Genomic DNA, 25,068 nt, shown 5'->3' on the forward strand with positions numbered 1-25,068 from the left:
ATGTGAAAAGCCTTTATCAAAACAGATTTAGTGGACTCAGAAATACTCGAACTGTAGAATGAAATTTCAGTTTTTATTTCAATAAATTTAACATTTCACAGCCAACAATAAAAATAACAAAATAGTTCCCCTTTTTGTCTGCAACAGCAACTTGTTCTCATTTATGGTTTTGTTTATCACTGAAAACCATTTCCGTTGGTTTCCACCTTGGTCAACTTTAAGCTTGCATAGAGAAGGAAACTAGTTAGGTTAATGCCATACAATAGTGTGCTGTGCTGTGCCTTGTAGGAATAAACATTTGAATTTTAAAAGTAAGCAAGTGAACACAGGTCATGTTGGTACTTCATTCATACACACTTTGTACATATGAAATATTTTTCAGTAGGCTAACTGTATTCGCCCGAATACAGTAAATAATAATAAACAGCAAATACTTTACTGCATTACAAAGAGTTAAAATGCAGTCATCTGTCAGTATTTCAAGATTATTTGAGTTCTTCTGGAAGCTCAGCTTTTGGGATCTGACCCAGTTCTACCGAAAGTGTCATAATGAGAAGGGGGGAAAAGCGACGTATAGGTTGGAAGTTCTTCTTCCTGCTGAATCAGAGGTGGAGCAGTAGGGGCTTGATGCTGCACTGAAGATGATGGGAAAGCTGTAGTTGGAAAACCATATGGAGCAGCTTGTTGTGGCCACTGACTATTATAGCCACTTGTTGTGTTTGCAGGTTGAGTGGGATCTGGTACTGGGTATCCATAAGCACCTGGGCCTGCGGGTACAGGATAAGGTCCAACGGGGAAGGCAGGTGGAGGGAAGTCGCTGTAACTTGGGGCCCCAGCTGGGTAAGGCCCCACAGCCTCACCAGGATGAAGGGTAGCAAAGCTAGAAGGAGCGATGACCAGTGGAAACACCACCTTTGGGTCAATGGCAAACTTGATGTCCAAATACACCTGGGAAACAGATACATATCAAGAAGTAAAATCGGTCCATGTCGGAAATTAGTTGGATCAAACTGCCATTTATGGAACTATTCATTAAGCTGATTGTGCTGTGTGACAGATAAACATGATTATCATATGTTATTGCACTGTAAAATGTTTAAATACAGTATCTTATACTGTCATTTTATATGCTGTTGTGCTGTTATGTTGCTTTATATTTCTATGATTGTTGAAGCGTCAAATTTAAGACAAGAATCGTCTGTTGATTAATTTTTAAGTTGATATTACCATATATATATATATGCATATTACATTATTACATACCTTGAGGTAATAGTCAACTGAGAGGATTTCACAATTATTGAGAGTGTAAATGACATCGGCAGGAATCTTCACTTGGCAGGAGACAGTTTCCTCTGAGTTCAGTTTGATAGTGTCCCCAACAATTTTGATAAGACTTTTGTCACTGGTATTAGTGGAGCCACTGGCGCGGTACACCGTTTTCTGCTGTAGACTGAATTTTGGCCTCATTTCTTTGGACGAGGAGTTGCAGATTTTGGCAACAACAGATAAAGTGTCACCTATTAAAAACAAATCAGAACATCTGAATATGCATTTTTGTTTTTCTTTCTGGAAAAGCCTTATATCACCACACGTAATAAAAAAATATTATACAGTAGGTACACATACTGTATGTATGTGCTTTATAAATGTGTAAATAAAGCATATCCATAGGCCTATACACTTCATATTTGACCTGATATTTCCTGCTCTCATTAATACCTGAACAACTTTCATCTAACTTCGTAATGAAACAATGTACAAAGCTGTAAACATATGATATCATTTGACAATACACTCATTTCATGTCTCCTGTGGTTGTGTTCCTAGTAAACTAGAGTGACTTTACCTGGAGTGCAAACCTTTCTGTTAACAGTAGCAGACATTTGGACCTGTCCTTTGGAGAATACCCCCATCTCTTTATCCACTGAACCAGACTGGGGACACTAGAACAAATCATACAAAAAGACATTATTTTAATAGCTACTCAATGCCTCATTTAGCTGAAATTCAGTCTAAGAGAAGTCTAGGAGAAAATATTGTCGTATTGCTATTAACTTTTGGATTTAGCGACCCTGGTTTGGGATAACACCAAAAAAAGTAAACTCTTCAACATCTCAAAATGAATGCTCCATTAGCAATATCTCAACAAAGCATTTGGGGAAATAAATGACACAAACTCAATTTGCAGCACACCGTGTGTAACTCACTGTATGTGTGTACTGGGACTGGAATGGGAACGCATCACAACTTGCCAGAGAATCGTGCATATTTTAAGATTTCTTCAGTATCAAAGTAATTCGGGGACAGTTGTCAGTACATCAAATGGTACACAGTAAAATGACCTGTTATTAGTTAATTTGGCGTACTTCATTTTCCAAAATGTAAACAAATATAAAATGTGCTTAGTTGCTGCACAGTCTAACTCACCATGGTAACATTAGGTAGACTACTTCTTGTTTCTTGTAAGGGTTTAGTAAGTGAAGATTTTAAATGTGAAATTTTCAAAATAAAAAGGGGAAAAACACACATTGGCTTATTCAAGCTCATATTCTTAACATTAAATCAGGTAGTGCCATCGCATTTGTTGCATAATTAAGTGCAACATATGAAGAAGTAATGTTAGGCTAAGTAAAACTTTGCACCTTCTTTTAACACCGGTTTTTAAAGTGCTTTACATCAATATCAAGTAACATCCTGGTCAAACAAATTGTACACCTTGGCCAAATTATCATTTTCTATTTAGGCTATGACTTCAAATTGAAGTAAGCCTATGAATAACAAGCCGTTATTTGTTTTTTTTGTGTTTGTGTTGGATTCATAGAATGATTTATGACATAACTGATAATTTTTCATTTTCCACATGTGGATTTCCAGTTGAATAGAGTATGAACAAATGATGGTCTACATGGATTCAACAGCACTCCATTTCCTGTTTATTCAGGTTTCCTCCCTTACTCAACTCTCATATTATCAGATTATGTAACTCTTAGATTACGCTACTGCTGCGGTTATATATGAAACTTTGCATCAGTCCTTTTTTATATAATAGCTTTTATGCTAAACCTAACTTTTTATTGTAGCCTTTCCCCCAACCCCTCTATTTAATTCTTTCAATTTTAGGCAACCATCTTTTCAGTCATGTGACATCTTATCTTAAATATTTACTTTTTACCAGCTCCAAGACAGCTTAAGGGCAGCAGGGGTTCATTTGCAAAGTTTATAGTGTATCACATTCATAACACATAGCCTATCACTGTGTCCTAGATACCATTGCTTGGCCAGGGTGTGGAAAGGATTTTGTCACAAAATTGAGCTCCTTTTGTACTCCTGAGGTCCGCCGCCAGCTCCTGACCATCTTTGCTTCAAGCGTGTAGACAATTTTTCCATGAAACCCCTTGAAGGATGACGGCATGTCCCTTTAAAGACAGAACCGGTCAAAATGTAAATATTTGTTAGAGCAAACAATGACACAGTTGGTAGGCTAATGGTAAATGTTAGAAATCCCCACTTACCCCTGTGGGATATTAAACCTGAACTTATAGCAATGAAATCCTTGGGAAAGTACAGCGCCTGAAAAAAAGTGAAAATGATTAACACTTCCTGTTTAGGCCTTGCAAATGACAGAGCCTTTAATAGCTGAGCTAATGCACTTTACATTAAGTAATCAATGAAATTTGTCATATTCTTGTGGTTCTGGGACTTTACTTGTGTGAATCAATTTCATTTAGGCCTAATAGGCAACTATTTTATATGTGCCCACATTTTTATATATTTGTAATAATGGATTTGGACAATGTATACTTTTCAATAAATGCAGCACCTGGCAAGTGGGCGTTTCAAAGATCCATAGGTACCAATCGTCACTTAAGAGCAATATGGGTGCAATAAAAATACATGGGCCTAATATTTACAAGACCATAAGATGATATAGGCCTTCATATTTACATTTTATCAAATTAAAATAACACACATTCTTAAGTGTTAAGATGAGCAAACACAATTTGGTCTACCTTTATCCTTTTCTGCAACTAAGTATTCCTTGAGTTTGAAGTATCTCCTGTGCGCACTGTACGATCTCTCGTCATCGCCACTTCCCTCTGTCCAGTGCACGTTCGCGTCCCCTTTGACTTTCACGAAAAGACTCTTCACTTTGGTCTCTTTTGTCAAAGCGAAAGCGACTGTGCCGGTCACAGTATCTCCGTCAGAAAAGGTGTCCTCTTCATTGAGAGCTTCATAAGTCAGACTGAAGTCCTTTATCGGAGACATTTTTGATGTATGGACCTACTTGTGGCCACACAACATAAAGTATTGACGTATAGGTCTCGACGACTATCTGAAATGTCCGGCCCCGCCCGAAGTTTGAGGTCACGAGAAGCTGTTAAACATTTATTGCGACAGACTTTGAAGCAATCCATGTATCTTAACAGTTTATTTTGCACGGGTTAATTCGGGTACAAGGGGTGTTTGGCTGGCAGCAACTTGGATGACGTCAGACGAACAACCCAAACTAGGATCCGTGTATGACGATTATTCATAATAAAGTTTGAGGGCTATGCAACAAAACAGTGAAACCACAGAGGGCGCCAGGAGATTGCCTTGAAATAGGGGAGAGCGGGGTAATTTGTCACACTGTTCATAACTTCAACACTAGAGGCTCTATCTCAAAAATTAAATATCCACTATTTGGTGTCTTCTTGTTCTGTGGTAAATTTCCTGTTAAGATGTGGTTATGGTCACTCTTATTTGAGGTGAGCACAATTTTCTTATTGTTCCGCTTCAAAAGTAAAACATTAGTATTTTACATTTTATGCAATGCAACTCTGTTAGGTATTAATGTTCAAAGTTATAATTTTGTACAAAGTAGAGGAGACAATAATAATAATAATGTGTCTTTTGATACTTTAGCTTAAGTGCTATGTTGAGTTAACCTTGAGATTTAGCCAACATTAGCACACGTCAGTTTGGGGGAAGTTGTCTCAATGACTTTGGGGCAAGTCATCACATGTGACAACTTGCCCAAGTACTAACAAACACAAAGAAAATGCTCAAAAAACATTGTGATATTGTGTAATTAGCTCTGACAACAGTGTTAAAATATATACTATGATTAGAATATTATAGCTACAGTGTAGTTTACAGCATCAGGCATGGACTACACTACTTCATGACCCTGTATGAAGTAGTAGATATACTACACACACACACTACTTATAGTTATTAATTTAGTCTGGTGTTATGGATAGCATTGCTTCAACAAAGATAGTGAACAGCATGATAATTGTAATTGCAATGAGGAAATGTGTTTTTAAAGGAAGGAAGGAAGGAAGGAAAGAAAGGCAGGAAGGAATGGTTAGAAATTATCAACAATAGACACAGCATGGCAGCCCACCACCTGACATAATCGTGAAGTCAGTCAGTCAGGCAGGTGAAGTCGCAGAACAAATCAATCAGGAGTGCGGCGAAGAATTTTGACATAAATTACTATTTTCTGACTCGATACTGTTAAAAGATTACCAGAGAAGAAATAGAAAGTGAGACAGCCATGCCATCCACAATGGTTGGTTATACAACACCACAGAAGATTTTTGTCACTGATTTGGAGAAACAGCTTGTTGGGTATATTACTAGGTCAGCTGACATTTATTTAAAATATGAGTTTGGACCACAAGACATGGAATGTTGATGAAACTGGGGTGACCACTGTACACATAAATAAAATGGTAGCCAGACGTGGATTCAAACAAGTAGGGTCACTGACCTCTGCTTAAAAAGTCACACTGACCTATGCTGTCTTAGCAACAGTGAAAAGGATGCCTCCATATTTTATTTTCACAATCATTTCCTGATCAATGGGCCACCTGACAAGCAAACGAAGGGCAAATCCATCTGATACTTTGTTGACTTCCTGAAGGTAGTCAAAGGTAAAATGGCGCCGCAGAAGGTATTTTGCTGCGCTCTGTTTATTTGTTTATGTTTCAAACGCTCCAGTCTGTCGTCTGCACGTCCATCACTGTCTGGTTTGGATCTGCCACCAAAAAGGACAGGGACAGACTACAACGGACAGTCAGGACTGTAGAAAAAATCATCGGTGCCAACCTGCCCTCCATTAAGGACTTATACATTGCCAGAGTCAGGAAACGGGCAGGACAGATCCATCTCACCCCGGACACAACCTGTTCCAACTTCTCCCCTCTGGTAGGCGCTACAGAGCACTGTATGCCTAAACCAACAGACTCGAGAACAGTTTCTTCCCACAAGCCATCACTCTGATGAACAGCTGACTCTGACTCACAATGTCAGGAACCATTCCTGTGCAGTAACTCTGCCACCTGTTTACTGGCTACCACTTACTATTTATTCATCATTCTCTATTTCAGAGCTGTTCTTCCTGCTCATATTGTCATATTATACAGTATATACAGTATATAATGTATACCAAATCCACCTACCTCATGTACATAACACTGCACATAATACTTATTTATTTCAGCATTCTTTGCACTCATCACACTGTGTACATGTATGCTTATATGTGTACGTGCACCTGTTTATCACGTCCACTTCCGACATGTACATAATAATAATAATGGTAATAATAATTTTCTCCTGCTTCCTTTGCACTCTGCTCATTGCACTATTGTCTCGATCTGTCTGTTTTGTTAATAGTGTGTATATATGTGTTCTCTATACTGTAGCCTGTGTTTGATTATTATTGTCTTATTGTAAGATACCTTGTATGACCTCCCTGTACCTTGTGAAGAAATAGGTTTATCTTTGATAAGATGAAAGAGATTAGATCACTACATTATTTGCCAAATAATCACCTCACCTGCCTAGTCATCCTGGCTTTGAAATGAAAACAAAATTAAGTAGCCTAACAAACTTAACCTGACAGTTCTTTAGTAAGTCAAAGAAAACACTGGCAATTTGTGAGTATAACAAATCAGGTTATGTAATGAAAGACATTGAATTAGCTGTCTCGTGTTAAACACAACAGACTTGACATTATGGGGAGAATATTTGTCCCCTGAACTGATTGCTATATAGCCTCCAAACAGAAGAGCGAGGTAGAGAGAGTGGGTATCAACTATAACACTTGATGAAAATGATCAGTCTAGGACACTTAAATTGAACAAGGCACGTAAAATACACAGTGCAGGCCTACTCTGATGATTAAGGTTTGAGTAAGACCAGAAAACAACTATAACATTTAATGCAAAAGCCCTATTTTTGTATACAATTCTTAACATGCAAACAGTAAATATTGTATACAATGCCCTTTTTATGCACACTTAAAGTGTTAAAGACACTATTTAGCTGACCAGACTTCACATTTTTTACTATAAGTATTTTGCTTCACAATTTAGTCAATCATACATTCTATTATTTTGGATCAGATTTTTCAGTAGCAGAAGACGGGAAAAGGATTGAATAAGCTGGAGGAGCTTCCTCCGATTGAGACAGGAAGTCTGTGTTCATCATTGGTGCAGAAGGAGCATATGGAGGTGGGTGAAATGTTTGGGCAGTAGGTGGAGGGTGAAGAACAGAAGATGATGATGAAGAAGATGAAAATGGAGATGGACCACCATATGGAGAAGGCAGCTGTGGCACTGGGTTACTGTAGCACCCACTCATGTGTGCCAGGTTCACACCTGGTGGACCAGTATTCACCGATGAGGTATATGGGTACACAGGTGGTGGTGCTGAATATCCGTAGCTGCCTGAATGTGCGGATGCAGGATAAGGACTCATAGATATTGCAGTGGGAGGGAAGGCACTGTTGGTTGGGTACCCAACAGCCCCAACTGGATAGGGACCCATAGACACTGCAGGGGGAGGGAAGTCACTGTAGCTTGGGCCCCCAACAGCCCCAGCTGGATAGGGACCTGCAACCAAACCATGGTGAGGGCCAGGAGCTAAGTCAGGAGGAAGAATTATCACAGGGAACATGACCTCTGGATCAGAAGCAAAGCTGATGTCCAGGTACACCTGAGGAAAAAAGTTATTTCTTTTAAAATAGAATAGTGAGAGAGCATCAACAAATTTGGAAAATCTTTATCAATATTAATGGGTATTCAGTTTAAAAAAAAAATCTGGTCAGTGGGCTTAGCTTACTGTGCTTTACCATAAAGACACTCTGTTACGTACCTTTAAATGGTATTCCACTGAGATAATGTCACAATTCTGGATTGTCTGCATCAGACCACAAGGAATATTTATTACAACTGTAACCTCCTTCTGTGTTTGGGGTTTAATACAATGGTCAACCACTTTGTGGATAACGTTGCCCTCATGTTTGGTATTGCCGTTGGCACGGTACACGACATCCTGGATTAGACTGAATTTGGGTGTCATCTCACTGGATGAGGAATTGTTGATTTTTGCAACAATTGACATGGTTTTACCTATGAAGAGGACAGCATAATATTTAATTAATCATTAATTCTAATTCAAGTGCCACACAGGAGAATGTACTGTGCTCCCGAATGTGTATAAACACAGTTTATCATTGAGCCTCTGAGCCACAACTTACTCACGATACATGAACAGTGCTGAAATGCTAAACCCTACCCAATTATTACTTCATGAAGGTTATTTGAAAGCACTACTCTAAATTCTTTTTTCATACTTTACAAAAACCATCACTGACAACAAAACATTTTCATGGCAGACATTTTAACATTTTAAGCATAGGTGTAAGCCAGCATGCACAATTCTAGAAATAATCCTAATAACATGGCACTGGAATGGACAAATCTAAATTGAATGCAGCTGTTATTTATGTTATTTGTTACACTTGTGCTTCTCCTGCAATAATTTAAAAATGGCTGTAGTGAAAAAGACTGTGCAGTGCATTAAATATATTTTTTGTTGGCAAAAGTATGAAAGCTGGATAAGACAATTAATTAACTATAATGTCAATAGTATAATGGTGTGCTTTATTAAAATAGTATTGTGAAAAATGCTGGATGAGCAGTCATCACACGAAAAAAAAAATCTGCAATTTTCCTACCTGGGGCATAAGCCCTGCCGTCAAGCATGACATCCATGTGCACATTTCCTTTTGAGAAAAATCCCATCTCTTTGTTTGTTGAACCAGCTTGGTGTGACTAAAAAACAAAAAACAGGGAAAACAATAACTTGTTACACAATTTAGGTACTACACTAATATCTTCCGCTTATCCAGGGTCAGGTTGTGATGAAACAGCCTAAGCAGGGTATTCCAGACATTACTCTCCCAAGCAAATCCTTCCAGTCCCTCCTAGGGAATCCCATGGCATTCCCAGGCCAGATGAGAAGTGTAATCCCGCCAGAGAGTTCTGTGTCGAGCCCGGGGTCTCACCAAGTTGGTCGTGTCTGGAATACCTCCAAAGGCCTAGGAGGCATCCTTATCAGATGCACGAACCACCTCAACTGATGTTTTTACTTTGCTTTTATGATCTTACCTGTAGCACTTTGAGATTTGCTTCAAATGTAAAGTGCATTACAAATAAAATATCTTATTATTATTTACGATTGCTGCACACCAGAACTGACATAAATGTAATGCAGCCATTATTATTGTAAGTAATTACAACTGTGCTTTTCCTACTGTGAAAATGGCCTATGACCTCCTCTATATTGCAGCAGTGGGACAGGTAACTTCACCAAATAAAAAAATAAACTCTCTGCATGGCTTGCTGCAACTAGGGTTAACTTAGAACGTGTTTTGCGTGAACAGTGTAATACCAATATTTTTCATTTTTCAAAGTCTGTTTCTCTATTCTGCTACACCCCCAAATGAAGAGTGCTGCATTTAAGAAGATTGTACTGTTGGCACCCCCAGGAACATCACATTGGGAAACTGAATCATCCCATACTAAGCTGTGGATTTAAAAAGGGGGTATAGTTTCTGTTAAGTGACATAGCAGAGATTTTTGTGCACCATCAAGGACTGAAGGTTTGGAAAGGATTTGGAGACAAAATGTATCTCCTTTTCTACTGTATGGTCCATCCTCCAACTCCTGGACAGCTTGGCTTCCAGCTTGTAGACAATCTTTCCGTGACTCCCCTTGAAGGATGCAGGCATGCTTCTGTAACGGAGAACCAGCAAATTGAGTAAATCTGTATAAGGGCAGAGTAGATAATAAATTACGCAGGGTGGGAAAAATATTGCTGGGTCTGTAATGGTGAACCTGCAAATGAATGTTATGTAATCTGAAATGACTTAACAAAAGAGTGAGCTTTTGGTTGTGTATTTTGGTCTTGTTTGTTTTAATCAATTACATTGTGAAAGTTCAAACATTATGTTTTGGTAAATTGTCACTTACCCTGGTGGTATGTTAAAATGGAATTCATAGACATGGGTGCCTTGGGGAAGTACAGTGTCTGAAAGGGAAAGGAATTTAGCGGTAACACGGACTACTGCATAGGTGTCATTTACACTGGGGATGCTGGGGACATGTCCCCACCTTTTTTATGAAATGGCTGATTTTATCTCCAACTTGTTTGTATTTAATAGCTATGAATATTTTTCCATCACTGGACAAAAATGAAGGAGAAAACAGCATTAACGAACAGTGAATCAGTGAGGAACCAAGAGGGCCTACAACATGTCGTGCTGCGTTCCAGGTAACTCGGAACTAGGAAATTTCTGACCTCCAACTAGAAAAACTATCCTGGAACGCCACCTGAAGTCGTATTTCCTACTTGTGAACTTGGAGAAAAAAATATGTACCCCGACTTCACGAGTAGCAGCTGAATTACGTCACAAAACAATGTCAGTGCCCATGGAAGCATACACTGTAAATGGTAAACCATAAAATAAAAGGCAACAAAACGTATATTTCCATGTATTTAAATTAAAATAATAGCCTACATATGATCATATAGTAAAACCTGTTCTGCATGTACATGAATGTAGAAATATGTTATGCACATTAGGTAGCTGGCTACAGTAAATAATCTCATAAAGTCATCTTCTCTGCATAAGTTATAGTTAAAAATGCCAAAACATTGGGAAGTGTAACCTTCAACATTGACTGATTTGAGGCTTAACAACTGATGTAGCTAGAGGGGTACACAGTTAACTTGTAACGTATGGGCTACTTGTGTCATTTGTTGCAGTTAAACTGCCATCCTTTTAATTAACACCTAAAGCACTGCTGAGGGTGCAAATGTGTACACTTTTTCACGGTCAGACATGGTTTTCGTTCACTTTCGACGTCATGCACCACCATGCACCTGGAACGCTTTGATGTCGGAAGTTTCAACTGGTAAATATCCCAGTTCCGACCGGTCCCGAACGCGGCATCAGTCTTAATGGGTTTTGGAAATGGCATGCATAACTAATAAAACGTGCCACACCTACCCTTTGTATTCTCTGGGATTAAAAACTGCTTCAGTTTAAAATATCTGTTGTGTGCGGAGTACGTGTAAGTTCGGTCGCCGTTCTTTTTCGTCCAATGCACATCTGCGTCTCCTTTAGCTTTCACAAACAGGCTTTCTATGGCGGTCTCCTTTGACAAGGCCAGAATCACTTTTCCAGTTACAGTGTCTCCCTCAGAAAACGTCCCGTACTCATTCAACGCGTCGTAAGTCACCGTTAAGCTTTTAATTGCAGGCATTGTCGTAGAGAAGAGTTAGTAGAGACTAGTTAAAATAATAAAGAAACAATATCATCGATCCACCCGCTGATTTCCAAACGTTTAAACTGCATGCTATTTCATCAAGAAGGCACCCATGGCGTCTGGACTGTGGGACAAGACACGCCTCAAAAGAGTCTGCTCAAAGACCTCTACTGCCATCCAATGTACAAAGGAGAAACTGGGGGCTCAGGTGCAGACCACTCCGTGCAAAAGCGTATGCCTTCCAAAATAACGATACGGAGCCTCCCGGAGGTTAATCATAGGAAAAATGGTGATGAGGAATCTCGTGCTGCACAAGTGGCTAAACAAGCACTTGTTTTATAGGCATAGATGGGGACCAGTGAAAATTACATCTATGCATATGTACCCACCACATTTTGAAATGGCTGATTATATGTTAGACAACAAATGAAAATGCTTTGAGAAAGGTTTATTTGCAGAATATTTGCAATGCAATTTAGTTGAAGAAGAAACAAATGTGCATTTTCCAAAAATTGCAGCATTATATTCTGTTATATTTTTATATTTATAGATTGAGTGTCTATATTATATAAAGAAAGAGGACCATAGTGTTGACAGTTTTAACAGCCTTTTTGGTTTTTGGTTTACTGTTGAATTTGCATTTATGAATGTGGAATTTTGCCATTAGAACTAATACATTTATTATAAAGTATTTATTTTCTTCTCATGTCACTCCATTACTCAGTGACCTCCACTGGCTCCCCGTGGCTTCCAGAATCAGATTCAAGTCACTAATGCTTAAATACAGAGTGACTACTGGGTCTGCACCCATCTACCTAAACTCCATAATACAAACTTACATTCCTTCTCGGCCACTACGCTCCTCCAATGAACGCCGCCTGGCTCTGCCATCCCTTCACACAAAGCAATCCCAGTCCTGGCTGTTCTCATCTGTGACACCATGATGGTGGAATGAGCTACCACACGCCATCAGAGCAGGGGCGTCCCTCTCTAACTTCAGGAAGCTCTTGAAAACTCAACTCTTCTGAGAACACTTCCTCTTATAACACCTCTAACTCCTAACCTGTAACATGCACTTCCTGTGCTCTTCTTCTTCTATCCCCTTAAAATTATGTTGTATTGATTGCTCTTTTTTTACCCCATTGATGTGATATGAACTATGAGCTCTTACTAGTATGTATTGTCAGTTGTAGATCTGTATTTGATGCTCTGTTGATGCTTGTATGTTGTTCCTCAAATGTAAGTCGCTTTGGATAAAAGCATCTGCCAAATGAGTAAATGTAAATTTTGAATTTATAAAAGCAAAATACTACATTCTCCCACATTAATGCAAAAATCTCTATAAATGTAATCAATGATGAATATGCTGAAGTTTTGCCAAAATTTTCTGATGTGTAAATAATGCCAAAAAAGGTGCAAAACAGTTTCTGGGAGGTCTTCACAAAAATAACAGTTTGTATTGACGTCTCTTTTAAATTTAACCATGTTGCGATTAACAGGATATATCTGTGAATCATGCTAAATGATACTTCCTTTACTTTGTTTAAAATCAGGTATTTTTGAGGAATCATCCAGATGTTTTTCCCAGTCATTTACAAATAGGATCCAATAAGCAATCATTAAAAACACAAGCAAGAGTGTCAACAGAAATACAACTTCCTGCTTTTATTCTGAAGGTCTGACGATTATTCCGGAAGTCTTATTTGAAACTAAAACCTAAAAATATTATATTATATTATAATTAAACCGTATATTCTTCAAACGTTGACGTTTCTCCCGACATATTTAACATATATTATAGTGGTGACAGTTTCAGTTTTGAATAGTACCTACGTTTTGTTTCCTTTCTGAGGATGTGCTATAAATAATATGCTAACTTACCTGTTTATGGGCATCAGCTGGCCATGAGTGATTTTGTTGACCTTCATATAATTCATAAATGTACGATCAGACATATTTATATATATAATAAAACTGTGAACTGAATTTCCCCAGGAGAAAAGAGCTGGGTTTGAGACCATCTATTGCGCATGTCAGAGATCAAAGTCAAACGGGTGGGCTCCTTTCGCGGCGCTCCGACCGGACGGTTAGGACCATAGACTGTAGACAAAAAGGATAGGACCTAGGACCAGACCAACAGCAGTCGCCTCTCCTCGTCAACTTACCTTCACACTTTTGTAAGTGGTAATAACTTATTTTATTTTGAGTACTAAAATAATTTGAGCTGCCTGTTTGCAGTTACAAATGATTGCAACACTGTATTTCCTAGCTAGCAAACGGAAACCTAAGTTAGCTAGCTAGCTGGCAACCTAGCTAGCTAACGTTAAGCGTTTGGTTGTGAATGTTTTTAACATGAACCTTAGCTAGACTCTCCGGAGTTTGCTGTTTGAATAAGTTATATTAACACAAAACTTGGTGGAAAATCTTCGTGAAATGTCAGTGTGGATGGCATGTTGGAATGTTTTAGTCTATACCATAGTTTAATGTGTGAATTAACTTTCCGATTACATCTTCATCTGAAAATATTTCCCTTAGTATAAAACGAGTATGCAGGTGTGTGATGGGCTAGTGGGTCAACTAAAAAAAACAACAATTAAACAGGCCCACTTCCTGTTATTACAATGTCCATGAACATTGAAAAGTGTGCTATATAACGTTAGTGATACTATTTTAGTTGGGTGGCATTAATTCATATTGAGGAAATGGTCCCTATTTCATACCATACCCAAATAAAGTGCATCTACAAAGCCACCAGCCACCCGCCATGCAGAGTATTAATAAAAAAAAATAAAAAAAATATACATGTACATCCTGGCGTTATTGGCAAATTTAACTCTAATACCAGCTAATAAAGCAGGCCACTACTATTAGGGGTGTGAATCTTTCCATATCTTTTGATTAAAAATCGATTATTGATTCTAAACGATTTCTGATTAAAAATTGCTTCTTGATTCAGTACATAAGAGTGCTAATTTCTGGATCGACGCCAGTCCACTAAGGCAGGCAGTATGGCAAATTATGGCATGAAAGCAGCTCTGGGTGATGGAGTGTGAAGTACATTTGTAGTGTTCACAAAGTACTTGATGATCATTTTGCTTGACAGGCAATGTTACTGTAGGTATCAACTATGCAACTAATGCATTATTTACAAGTGACACTATATCCAACAGGTGCCTAGCAGACACAACAGCATGTAGTGAAAATACACAAAAAACAAACAAAAACATATTGACATGTTTGTGTGTGCATGCATGTGTGCATCTGTGCTCAGGAGGTAGAAAATGGGGGATGGTGCGGGGAAACTGAATCGGGAAATGGGGAAAGTAAATGCTTTGAATTAAGCAAAAAATAAATAAATAAAAGGGGGATTATAGAGAAGAACAAAAGAAAAACAACAGTAAAAAAAATAATAATTAAGCAGAGCTAAAAAAACAAAAAACCTCCTTCCTCTTTCTTCCTGCCCCCCTAAGTTTGTTAAATTTTATAACCTGCTTGTCGTCACACACCTGGAACAACCTCTGGACACAGTTGGAGTAGATCTTTTCCTGTGTTGAATGTTTATTTATTTAGTAAGTAGACAATATTTTATTTATTTATTTTCTGCCATTTCCTTCCTTTTCTATCCTCCTTTCTTCTCTTCTGAAGATGAAGGAGACATGATTATTCTATATTATTAAGGTCATCATTCCTGCTGTTAATTATAATTATTATTATTATAATTATGGCTGCCATCACCTGTATATATAACATATACCCCTGTAACTAAATAGATAAGTAACTAGCTAGAGTCTATTAGTGGTGTAATAGATAATAGAAAAAAAAAATTAGGGAAGAGAAAGACACAGAAAAGAATATTGGAGAAGGAGGGGAAATTTCTGTGTCTTGTGAATGTGCTCGTTGGGTATAGAGTGTTGTATTGTTTAGGAAATGGATGTTATAGCAGAGGTCAGTGGATAAGCATGTGGCCTTGGGGTGGATTTGTGTTAAAGAAGGTTAAGAATGTATCTTAGGTTTCATAAAAGGTTGATATTACTTGTTTTGTAAACTGTTAGGGTTATATAAAATAAAAGCAAATTTAAAGCAAGTACTATAACCACAACTGTACACTAACAATGTAATGTCTATTTAGAAAAATAAAGCAACAGCCCCCTTTTCCAAAGTGCTTATAAGTTTAATAAGCAGAGAATGTTCTGTAGGCAACATCACAAGCTAGATGTGTCTTGATCTGCTTTAAAATGTTAAACCATTACTCAGATTGTAACGACAGAATAACAGCGGGACGAACACTGAATCTATCTTACAGTTGTGGCCTGTACTCTGTCGTTTCTGCTCTTTCGTTGCTGCTGCAGTGGTCTGAGTAACTGGGACCAGTGGGCTCTGTGGGCGTGACTGGCCGGCTGGCACTGCTAACCTCTTGGGCACTTGTGGAGCTTCTCAACCCTGAAAATGTTTGAGCACATTTTTGATTCGCCATCAACAACAACAACAACAACTCTGGATTGGACATCAAGAGCTGCAAAACAACTGCACGATGTTGAGTTTCATTTTGTTTTGTTTTTAAATACTAATGTTTTTGCAGTGAGTTGCTAGTTCAACTGTCCCGTCATTACGTTTTACTGGCCCGAGCCATCGGGCCACCGTTATTGTCGAGCCCTGTCCTGGTACACTTGGCATTTAACATACCATGTATTGGGACATCCTAAATCTTGTTCTGGCATGTTGATATTGGCACTTGGTACCGTAATGCGACCTGCAATTCCTCTGGAGCTGGCTGGAGATTGCGGCGAAAGAAGAAACACAATCTTGAATTTGCAATCATTCGTGCTTCAATATCACTGAATGGGGAATGGAGTGAATATTTGTATACCTGAAATGTATTGTGACAAGGGCTGCACAAGTAATTAAAATATTATTGAAATTGCAATTTAATGAAGGGGGTGGCCTTTCAGCAAGAAGGTTGTGGGTTCAGACCCCGGTTGCCCCGGCCTTTCTGTGTGGTTGTTTGTCTATGTGTGGCCCTGCGATGGATTGGCGACCTGTCCAGGGTGTACCCCGCCTTTTGCGCAATGTCAGATGGGATTGTCCCAGCGACCTGGAAGTTGATGTATTTACAAGTTGGAATACGAGTATTTTTTGTTTTTATACCCCTGGCAAAAAAAACATCTTAATTTTTCACGTTATACTACCCTGTGAAAGCATGTTTTAATCCCCATGGGCACTCAAACACACCTACACCACTGGTCTCTCACTGCAAACTGTCTGCTTCCAAAACCAAGATCTGCACTATGTGTGCTCCCTGTTGCTTTACTTGCTCCGCGACTTGTAATGTATTAACAAGTTTAGCGCCACCCGGTGTCATTGTCCCGATGGCAATTTAACCCTCGCAAAGCCACGCCCCGAATACACAGCTGGCCAATCACAGCGCAGTATAGGACTCACTCTAAGTGAGGTCCAACACTTTCATGGTTGTGCTCCATTGACTCCTATGCAAAGGGTGTTGTTTTCTAGCTTTTTTTTGCTGTATTTTTCTAAGATATGGTCAAACGCTGGTTCTGGGGCACTTGTAATTAGAGCCCGACCGAGATGAGCTAATTGCATATAAACGGTCGAATTCATTTAAAAACAGCAGATATATGATTATTAAAAAAGAAACCTAGAGTCAGATCCTTTACTCATGTCATGGGTGTTGCATAGTTTGACCACCAGAGGGTAACCAGCTGCAGCTCCCCTGTTAACTACACTGCCTCACCACAAAAACCACAGAAGAAAACAATCAGCTGACCAGAGTTTACCGGCGCTTACACGCAGCATGCAGAAACACGCAGAGGGCTGTGTGAGCGGTGAATCTGTCTTTTGTCAAGTTAATTACATGACTTTAATAATTATAATAACAACACACCCAGTCACTTCTCCTCTCCTGAAAACATTCATGACTTGCTAACCCTCCCGTTTTTCACTGCCATCACCTGGATTCCTACCAGCTCACAGCAGTTTAACGTTACGGTAGTTGGGTGTTGGAAGCTGCTGGACAGATGTAACTGTACATTTATTTCAAACAGTGTGGTAGTTCTAGCGAACAGTCCACATTTGTCCCTAGTTCATCACTTCTAGATATTCTCTAAAATCGCATAACGTAACAGCAGCTAATGCTGCCCATTGCTAAATTAGCCACAAAGCTAATGCCGTGTTTATCAGTGGAGGAGCGCTAACATTAATGAGCCGTTAAACTATAATTTCTGACGTATTATAAATATATCTGCGAGCCTCCTGTCTGCATGTGTCAGTCTGTCTGAAATGATTAAACCAGAGCGGATATGTAAATGAATGTGAGCTGAACAAGAATCTAACACGGCTTCCTGTAGCTCCTCTTTTTGTGACGTTGTAGATGTGAAACGCTGTAGTCAGAGCCGTAATGGCTCTGGTTGTAGTTATAATGTTAGTTAAATTAAATCTCAAAGTTGCGGGTCCTCGTTGTAGACATTCCTGTAGTATTAGATGCATTCAACAGCAGCTTACTGTATCCTAGACGGCATGATTCATACCGGTGGTGGTTAAATGGTTTCACGTAGCTTTGGTTAGAATGAAAGAGTGCTGGTAAAGGGATGAACTAGATGTGAATGTGCTACATTGAAATTATGGCAGATTATGTGTAAAGGGAAATACATGTGCTTATTCTATCTGACTCTCTCTGTTTACAGACGGCTGAAAAAGTTGCACCTTCCAGTAGCAAATATTTATTGATGTGCAATTGTTTACATGTTTACTTTTTGAGACTGTAATTGATTTTAATCAACATAATCCATTTAGGAAAAGGTTTTAAAGCCCACATACATACCAGCTTTCAATATTGGCCTGTTCTAAGTCTAGTTTATACAGTAAAGGGGTCTACTATCCAAATCATTCTTAAAATCGAAATATCGGCTCATAAATCGGCTCTTTTTCACATTAATATCGGCATCAGCCCCCAAAAACCCTTATTGGTCGGGCTCTACTTGTAATAGTTACAGTTGCTACCCAGAGAGGTTTCCAAAACCTAAAACAAATCCAGAAAAATGTTGGCTGTGGATTGTTTCTCATGTAATGTTAGTTAGCTAATGCTAGCTAACTTACTACTGAATGTAACGTAATAAAGCCCTACTGTTCTGCTTTTTAATGATTGTGATAATGAATAGAGGCCTACCCAGCTCTACAGGAACAGTGTTGATCCTTAATATTGTTATTTTTTGTCTCAGTCGTCGAGGGATGCGGTGGTTCACTTGTACTGTGTGATTGGTAGGCTTCAGTTTCTATCTTTAATTTTTTCACATCTGTTTGAGTCTGTTTGACAGCCTGAATACAACTTTCAAATATAAAATACAACTGCACAACTGTCTGCTTCCTTCTGAGATTTTCCAACAAATTTGACATGATATTTCTCCAGGGAGTGCAGTAATAGACCGTGGCACCGCCGTGATAAAAGTCACACAGCTCCGACAATGTCGGACTTAGCAACAGTAACTAAAGGAGACATGGCTTAGCGAAGGTCGCCCAACCTTAATTCAAACTGCCAAAACAGAATACTATGACAATATGGATTTAGGACACAAACTCTTCTGTTCACTGTCTGTCATTTAATTTGCTGATTAGTATTACGGAAATTACCATCACAATAAAGTGTGTGTTAGTGCCTTTCTAAAATACTGCTTGTCGCTTTCAAAGTTTGCCCCAGTTTAGATAATAAAGTAATCTCAATCTGGTGTGCTATCAACAGAGCGTGCTATGGAGACTGTTGCCCTGCCAATGTGGTGAGTGCAATGAGGGGAGGACAGGGAAATAAAGTCAGGGCCACAAGACAACCAGAATCGACCAATGTGAGAAAACCAACAACAGAAGTATAAAGGGAACAAAGGAAACGTGATATAAGAAGACACTGAAATGTTTTCTTCTCGTCCTCTTCCACTGGCACAGGTTAGTTCCCGGGAGCTGTGTGCTGCTTTGATGTTGTGTATGCTTATGGTTACAAACCAAAACAGGTATTTACAATCCACATTTAGGCTTTTATTTTATAGTAATATATTTGAATTGTGTCAAGTAAGACTCTTCACCTCATTGTTATTAAAAGTACAATTTGAGACAGAAAGCCTTTCAAACTTTATTGGCTTCATGTCGGAGTGCTCTCAGCTGAATATGTCTAGATGTCTTTTCCTGAATAATGTCCCTTAGATGTTGTTACCAGCTTTGTTTTAACACACTGTTGTCTCTTTTTTCTGTTGGTATGGCCTGATTGAAAGGACATTATATTTCATGAAATCTAAAAATTAACATTTATTTTTTCACAGTTTATTTTTCCAAATATTTATAGTAGAATCCCAAAATACAAAGCTCTTTAACTGTGCTAGGGGTGGCACAAAAAATGGTGTTTCTCTAAGTTCTTTCCTTCATTGAAAAAATGAAATCATGTGACAGAGCCGTTTTTTGAATTATGTTTATTTGTATGATCTGGTACCCCTCTCACTGATTAGTGGAGGTAGCAAATCATTGCAACAGCTTAACTGCCAATCAGTTGTGAGCAGGAAACATATGAGTAAGTGTGGCAGAAATATGAAAGTAATTAAAAGTAAGAAAAGTGAGCAAATCAAATCCTGCTTAGGGCCCTCATTAAGCTAAGGACAGCCCTGCGTGCTTTGAAACTCATCTACATAAAACAGAGATGAAACTGCCTGTTAGGCAGCGCCTGATAACATTTGTTCATTATGGACTGTGGAGGGCCATCTGTAGAATAACAGCAGATGTAGCTTCATCACAAGACCTCATTACTGCAGGATTGCTTGTTTTGTGTTTCTTTTGAAATGTATCAACAAATAATTACAATTGGACAGTCAATATACTTTTTAAAATGTTGTTTTGACCTGCACACTAGGTAAAAGTAAGCACTATTATAAAAGACTTGTTCTTTGGTAATTGATCTATTAATGGCGAAGACTTAAATCACATTCCTCAGTAGAAGCTCATTAATCTTTGCCGTGTATGTGCTCCTAGTTGGATAGGTTGTATCCCAGCTTTGGGAAAAAGGGTGCCTTGGTCAAGTCCAGTCTTTATTAAGATTAATGAACAGCTTGACATTTTTAGTCCTCTGTCTGAATCGATAATTTTAATACTCATGAGGGCCAATGGGGATCTAAGCTTGCGGAACACACATTGTGGCCACAGGGCGCATGTTAAATGTCCAAGTGGTAATCAATGCAAAGAAATTAGCTATTGATCTCTTATAGTTTTGTAATAGGTTATCTATTGGTTTGCTCTTTCGGAAAATTCCAATATCAGTCGGATGGAATTGTGCTGGTAATATTGCTGGGGGGGATGTGTGTGTGTGTTTGTGTGTGTGGGCATGCATGCACATACACCCAGCTTACATGTGTGTTAGCCTGTGTGTGCAGGGTCACAGTCTAATTAGCATAGAGGGCAGATTGTAAATAAACATGTTGAAGAGAATATTGGTGATTTACATCAGACCCACAGTTCATTACAAATAAGACGTGGAACTTCAGATTGGTTTTATTCAAACTTAATGCCGACTAGAAGACCAGTATTAGTAAAGAACACAAAACAAGTGTTTCCACTATTTTTCATCATACTGTCTGTGGTATCCATTATTACTTGTATGTCTAAAAATATATTTTATATGTTTAATGGCGTGTGGGGTGTAAATGTAGGTGATGGAAAATCTACTGCAACCAGTGCTTTATGCTAACCGTTTTGCCAGGGAGTACTTGTGCTCCTAAATGAAAAAAAAATAGGAGCACAGTGAAAAACATAAAACAGAGTTTCTTAATAAAACAATTTAGAACATACATATTTATACTGCGCTTGTGTGCTCCTTCTCCTTGTGTGCAATTATTAATTTAAAACCACTGGAGAACTATGGAAATAGATGACTAGTATCTGGACACTCCACATAGGCCTTAAAGTATTAGCAAGACTTTTTAAAACATTGGAACTGATTTTTTGAAAATTGGACACATCTTTTTAAAACACTGATAACTCATCGAAATGATGAGTGAAAAAATGTATTGTGGTTGACGCAATGCAGCTTGTGGCATGCGGGACTGATATACGAAACACCAGCACGATCCTCGCCACATGTAACTGTGATTGACCAATATTTATAACAATAACTGTAGTACAATAGATGTAAAATAGAACAAGGTGAATGTTTTGCTCTTAGGCTTGCTAGAAGGAGCACAATGGCACTGGCTGAATCCTCGTGCAGGAAAAATGGTTTACGTTGTGGTTAATAGGGATGGGGATTGTTAATTTTTATTTATATTGATACCATTATTGAGAGTGCTTAACGATACGAGTCTTTATTGATACCACCATCGATACTTTACTATTATTTGGTGACGGTTATATGGTAAGACCAGACCCAACGGGCATGAGGTAGGCCTGCACAGTATGAGGAAAATGTGTGATAACATTGTTATATATTGAGATGACATATGACTTCTGATAAATAAACAAATATTGAAGTGTGTGTATTAACTGCCTAGTTGTTTTTTAAATTAATTATAGTATTAGAATTTAATATTTTAAATACAACTGTTGTTTCTAGAGTAGCAACATTAATGTTTACAACAGCAAATAAACACAACATCTGACTTCACAATACTGAGTGACGTTTAAAAAGAATAAAAAACTCAGCATCAGTCCTTCCTCCTCCTCCTCCTCTCTGCTGTTATTCACTGCCTGCAAATAATGTTACCTGGTCGAAGGAGGAGCAGCTGGTTTGTATCAGCCAGCAGCTGAGTTTAAAACAATGTGCCAAATTTTAAGACTACAGACGAGTCTATGCTACAGACAATCAGCTTTCACTTTAGCTTGTTTGTAACATTTGCCAAGTTAACGTTAGTTGTGCTCTTCTGGCCGGTGTGTATGTGTGTGTGTGTGTGTGTGTGTGTGTGTGTGTGTGTGTGTGTGTGTGTGTGAGCCGAGAGAGAGCAGCAGAGGCTGCAGCCTCATGGTAAACAGTCCTGGGCCCGTTTTATACCGCGTTTCGGTGCCATCAATAAATAAACATTTCTTTTCTTATTAAAAGCATTTCAAGTTGAATCAGATTTGACGCTCGAGACATAATATTACATTATAGGACCTGCTAGTCTTGATAGCAGTATCGATAAACTCTGACCTTTTGGACCTCGGGTTTTGAGAAAATTTGGCACAGAGTCCTTTTAGAACCAGGTATCGACCCCCATCACTAGTGGTTAATCTGTAATTTGTTAATGCTAAGTATTAACTCGACAATAATTAGAACCATTCATGCATAATATACTTTCCAAAGTTTGCTGTATGTCAACCTTTTTTAATGTCCCGCCCCATCCAGGCTTTGATTAGTCGGTTCAGGAAAAGTGACATTGACAAGCACATCGTCAACAAAAGGCAACCGAGCTAGCTAAATGCCAAAGCCAAAGCCAAACCTTGCTGATCTTATCCCTGTTGTCTTCAGTCTTACCGCTTCAGATGCCAATGACCATCTCTCTCTTTTTTGTATAATGAGCTGCTCAAGCGGCCCACAGAGCGATCAGCCTACTGAGCTTTCTCCTTGCGCTGTGATTTCCAGTTCCACTGTTTTAAATGATTCGGTGCGCAACTAACTATTTTTAGGGGCATATGCGAGTTAAACACTGTAGAGCCCTGGCTATAAATACTTGTTTAGGTCAGGAGCTCCAGTTCTTAACCTCAGTTCTAACCTTACAGAAAATGTTAGTTAAAGTTGAAAAAAGTCACTAAAACACACCTCTTCTCTGTCTGTGTATCCAGGAGATACAGTGTGAGTTGGATATGAGTCTGCTTTCCTGGGATCGTGGGGAGCTTGACCAGACTGGACATGGTAGGCCAGGGGACATTGGCCCCGAGGAGGCCCATATGAGACAGTTCACAGTGGCTAGGCTGGGCAGGGTGAAGCTGCTGGCATGTGGATCCAGTCACTCCATTGTGATTACAGGTACAGGTCCATGCCCAGTTGTATACTGCTTTTTGTGTTTTAGTGCACACTGGTTGTCTAAATGTCATTCATTATTATGGTACAGTTAATGCATTTGGGTACTAAGCATGATTTTGTGTGTGTGTGTGTGTGTGTGTGTTGTGTAAAATTTATGAGGGAAATGAGTGCATTTTATCATCGGTCCAGTATGGAGGAAACAGTGTTTAGCAGATACATTTTTGCTGTTCACGTTGGTGTTTTTTTTATTTACTAATGTATTTTAATTTTTGTTTCAGTAAATGTATGTGATATCTGGTAGGTCTTGCAGTGTTTGGAAGTTATTGGGACAAGCTACAATAACTTGTCTGATGTACTGTAAATACTCTAATGTTAATTTGCTGAAAGCCACGGTTATCCAGTGAGGCTTTATAATGTTTACAGAACAATTGACTTAGGGAGGCATTTGATCAAAGAATGTGTAAGCAACCAAGCTCATTGAATCCATTAGCAACTACCATACAGTACTTACTGTCTGACATTTAATGGACATGTTTGTACAAATTACTTTGCAGTCTCATGAGTGTATGGAGTGCATATACAGGACTCAGAAAATAGATTATCTGGTGGTACAGCAATGGGGTGTTCTGTATAGGTTTCAAACATGCATAATATCATGTACTTAGGGTTTACACACAGCATGAAGTGTCTTCCTCCCTGCCCATGAGGTAATACTGGCCTACTTATTTGCCAATTTGATAGAAACCCAGATGACAAGAAGGGAGGAGGCTCTTTTAGTACATTAGCTGGCAGTAGTCATAAATCAGCAGCCTAGATAAGTCTTATAGATCACCCCAACACAGGGATCCTATACCTCTACTATCATTACAGGGAAAAAGGTGACATTTTTGATTGATTAAAATGGTACAGGCTAGCTTAGGCTAAATCATGTTAAGTGATGTGACATTGCAGTTTCACATATCATATTTCTGTCAAGACAATGATGGTGGAAGGCATTGTCAAGGCATGATATCTGACAACAGCAGACATCTGGGGGGACTGGAGGAGATTTATGGGAAGGTTTTAGTGGTCTGAGGGAGATGAGAGAGAGTAAAAAGTGGTCCTTTTTTGTGCATTGTCACTTCCCGAGTGACTGTAAATTTTACTCCAGTGCTGTTGGGAATTGGAGACATTTACACATCCTGACAAATTGCCTGCTGTAAAAGTATTTACTGGTCTTGTACTCCCTTTATTCTTGGCCAGCTTACAAACACATACCCCCCTCACAGACACAGAAATATTTACCCACAGCAAATTTATGTTAGACACATTTATGTGGCATACCTGAGCTCTAGCCCAAGATATGTCATAATGGTGTCAGGTTGAGAGTACTGGTCTCTTGTTAATGTTTTAATAGAGGAGGTCTTGAGTAGGTCATAATGGTTTTATGTCGGCCACATTGTCTCAGATCACTGGCCATTTGGCCAAGCCGGCTTAAGG

At 38.8% G+C, this 25,068-nt stretch overlaps 3 protein-coding genes across 6 annotated transcripts in view; 1 reads left to right on the plus strand and 2 right to left on the minus strand.

Moving 5' to 3' along the window:
• Window positions 1–52: 52 nt before the first annotated feature.
• On the minus strand, window positions 53–6,077 carry LOC119892420 (arrestin domain-containing protein 3-like). Its single transcript, XM_038704646.1, has 6 exons — window positions 4,014–6,077; window positions 3,516–3,573; window positions 3,272–3,419; window positions 1,850–1,946; window positions 1,264–1,520; window positions 53–948 (listed from the first exon to the last, which is right to left on the minus strand). The coding sequence occupies exons 1-6, from the start codon at window positions 4,267–4,269 to the stop codon at window positions 508–510; spliced, it is 1,257 nt and encodes a 418-aa protein (XP_038560574.1). The 5' UTR covers window positions 4,270–6,077; the 3' UTR covers window positions 53–507.
• An 852-nt stretch (window positions 6,078–6,929) lies between these two features.
• Window positions 6,930–11,751, minus strand: LOC119892421 (arrestin domain-containing protein 3-like). The gene is made up of 6 exons (XM_038704647.1): window positions 11,354–11,751; window positions 10,314–10,371; window positions 9,929–10,076; window positions 9,017–9,113; window positions 8,152–8,408; window positions 6,930–7,992 (listed from the first exon to the last, which is right to left on the minus strand). The coding sequence occupies exons 1-6, from the start codon at window positions 11,607–11,609 to the stop codon at window positions 7,387–7,389; spliced, it is 1,422 nt and encodes a 473-aa protein (XP_038560575.1). The 5' UTR covers window positions 11,610–11,751; the 3' UTR covers window positions 6,930–7,386.
• Window positions 11,752–13,638: 1,887 nt separating this feature from the next.
• Window positions 13,639–25,068, plus strand: part of LOC119892422 (RCC1 domain-containing protein RUG3, mitochondrial-like) — a 301,658-nt gene continuing 290,228 nt past the window's right edge. Inside the window, exons 1-3 of one of the 4 annotated variants that reach the window (XM_038704650.1) lie at window positions 13,639–13,789; window positions 19,363–19,559; window positions 23,409–23,592. In XM_038704650.1, coding sequence (XP_038560578.1) covers window positions 19,527–19,559; window positions 23,409–23,592 — 217 coding nt within the window. In that variant the 5' untranslated portion in view covers window positions 13,639–13,789; window positions 19,363–19,526. Of the gene's footprint in view, window positions 13,790–16,115; window positions 16,146–19,362; window positions 19,560–23,408; window positions 23,593–25,068 lie in introns of those variants that run through there. The other 3 variants (XM_038704648.1, XM_038704649.1, XM_038704651.1) reach the window with 3 other exon arrangements.

The sequence above is a fragment of the Micropterus salmoides genome, unplaced genomic scaffold, assembly GCF_014851395.1.
Source record: "Micropterus salmoides isolate LMB-PRFRI ecotype aquatic unplaced genomic scaffold, ASM1485139v1 Ms_hic_scaffold_7, whole genome shotgun sequence".
In the NCBI taxonomy this organism is placed as follows: Eukaryota; Metazoa; Chordata; class Actinopteri; order Centrarchiformes; family Centrarchidae; genus Micropterus; species Micropterus salmoides.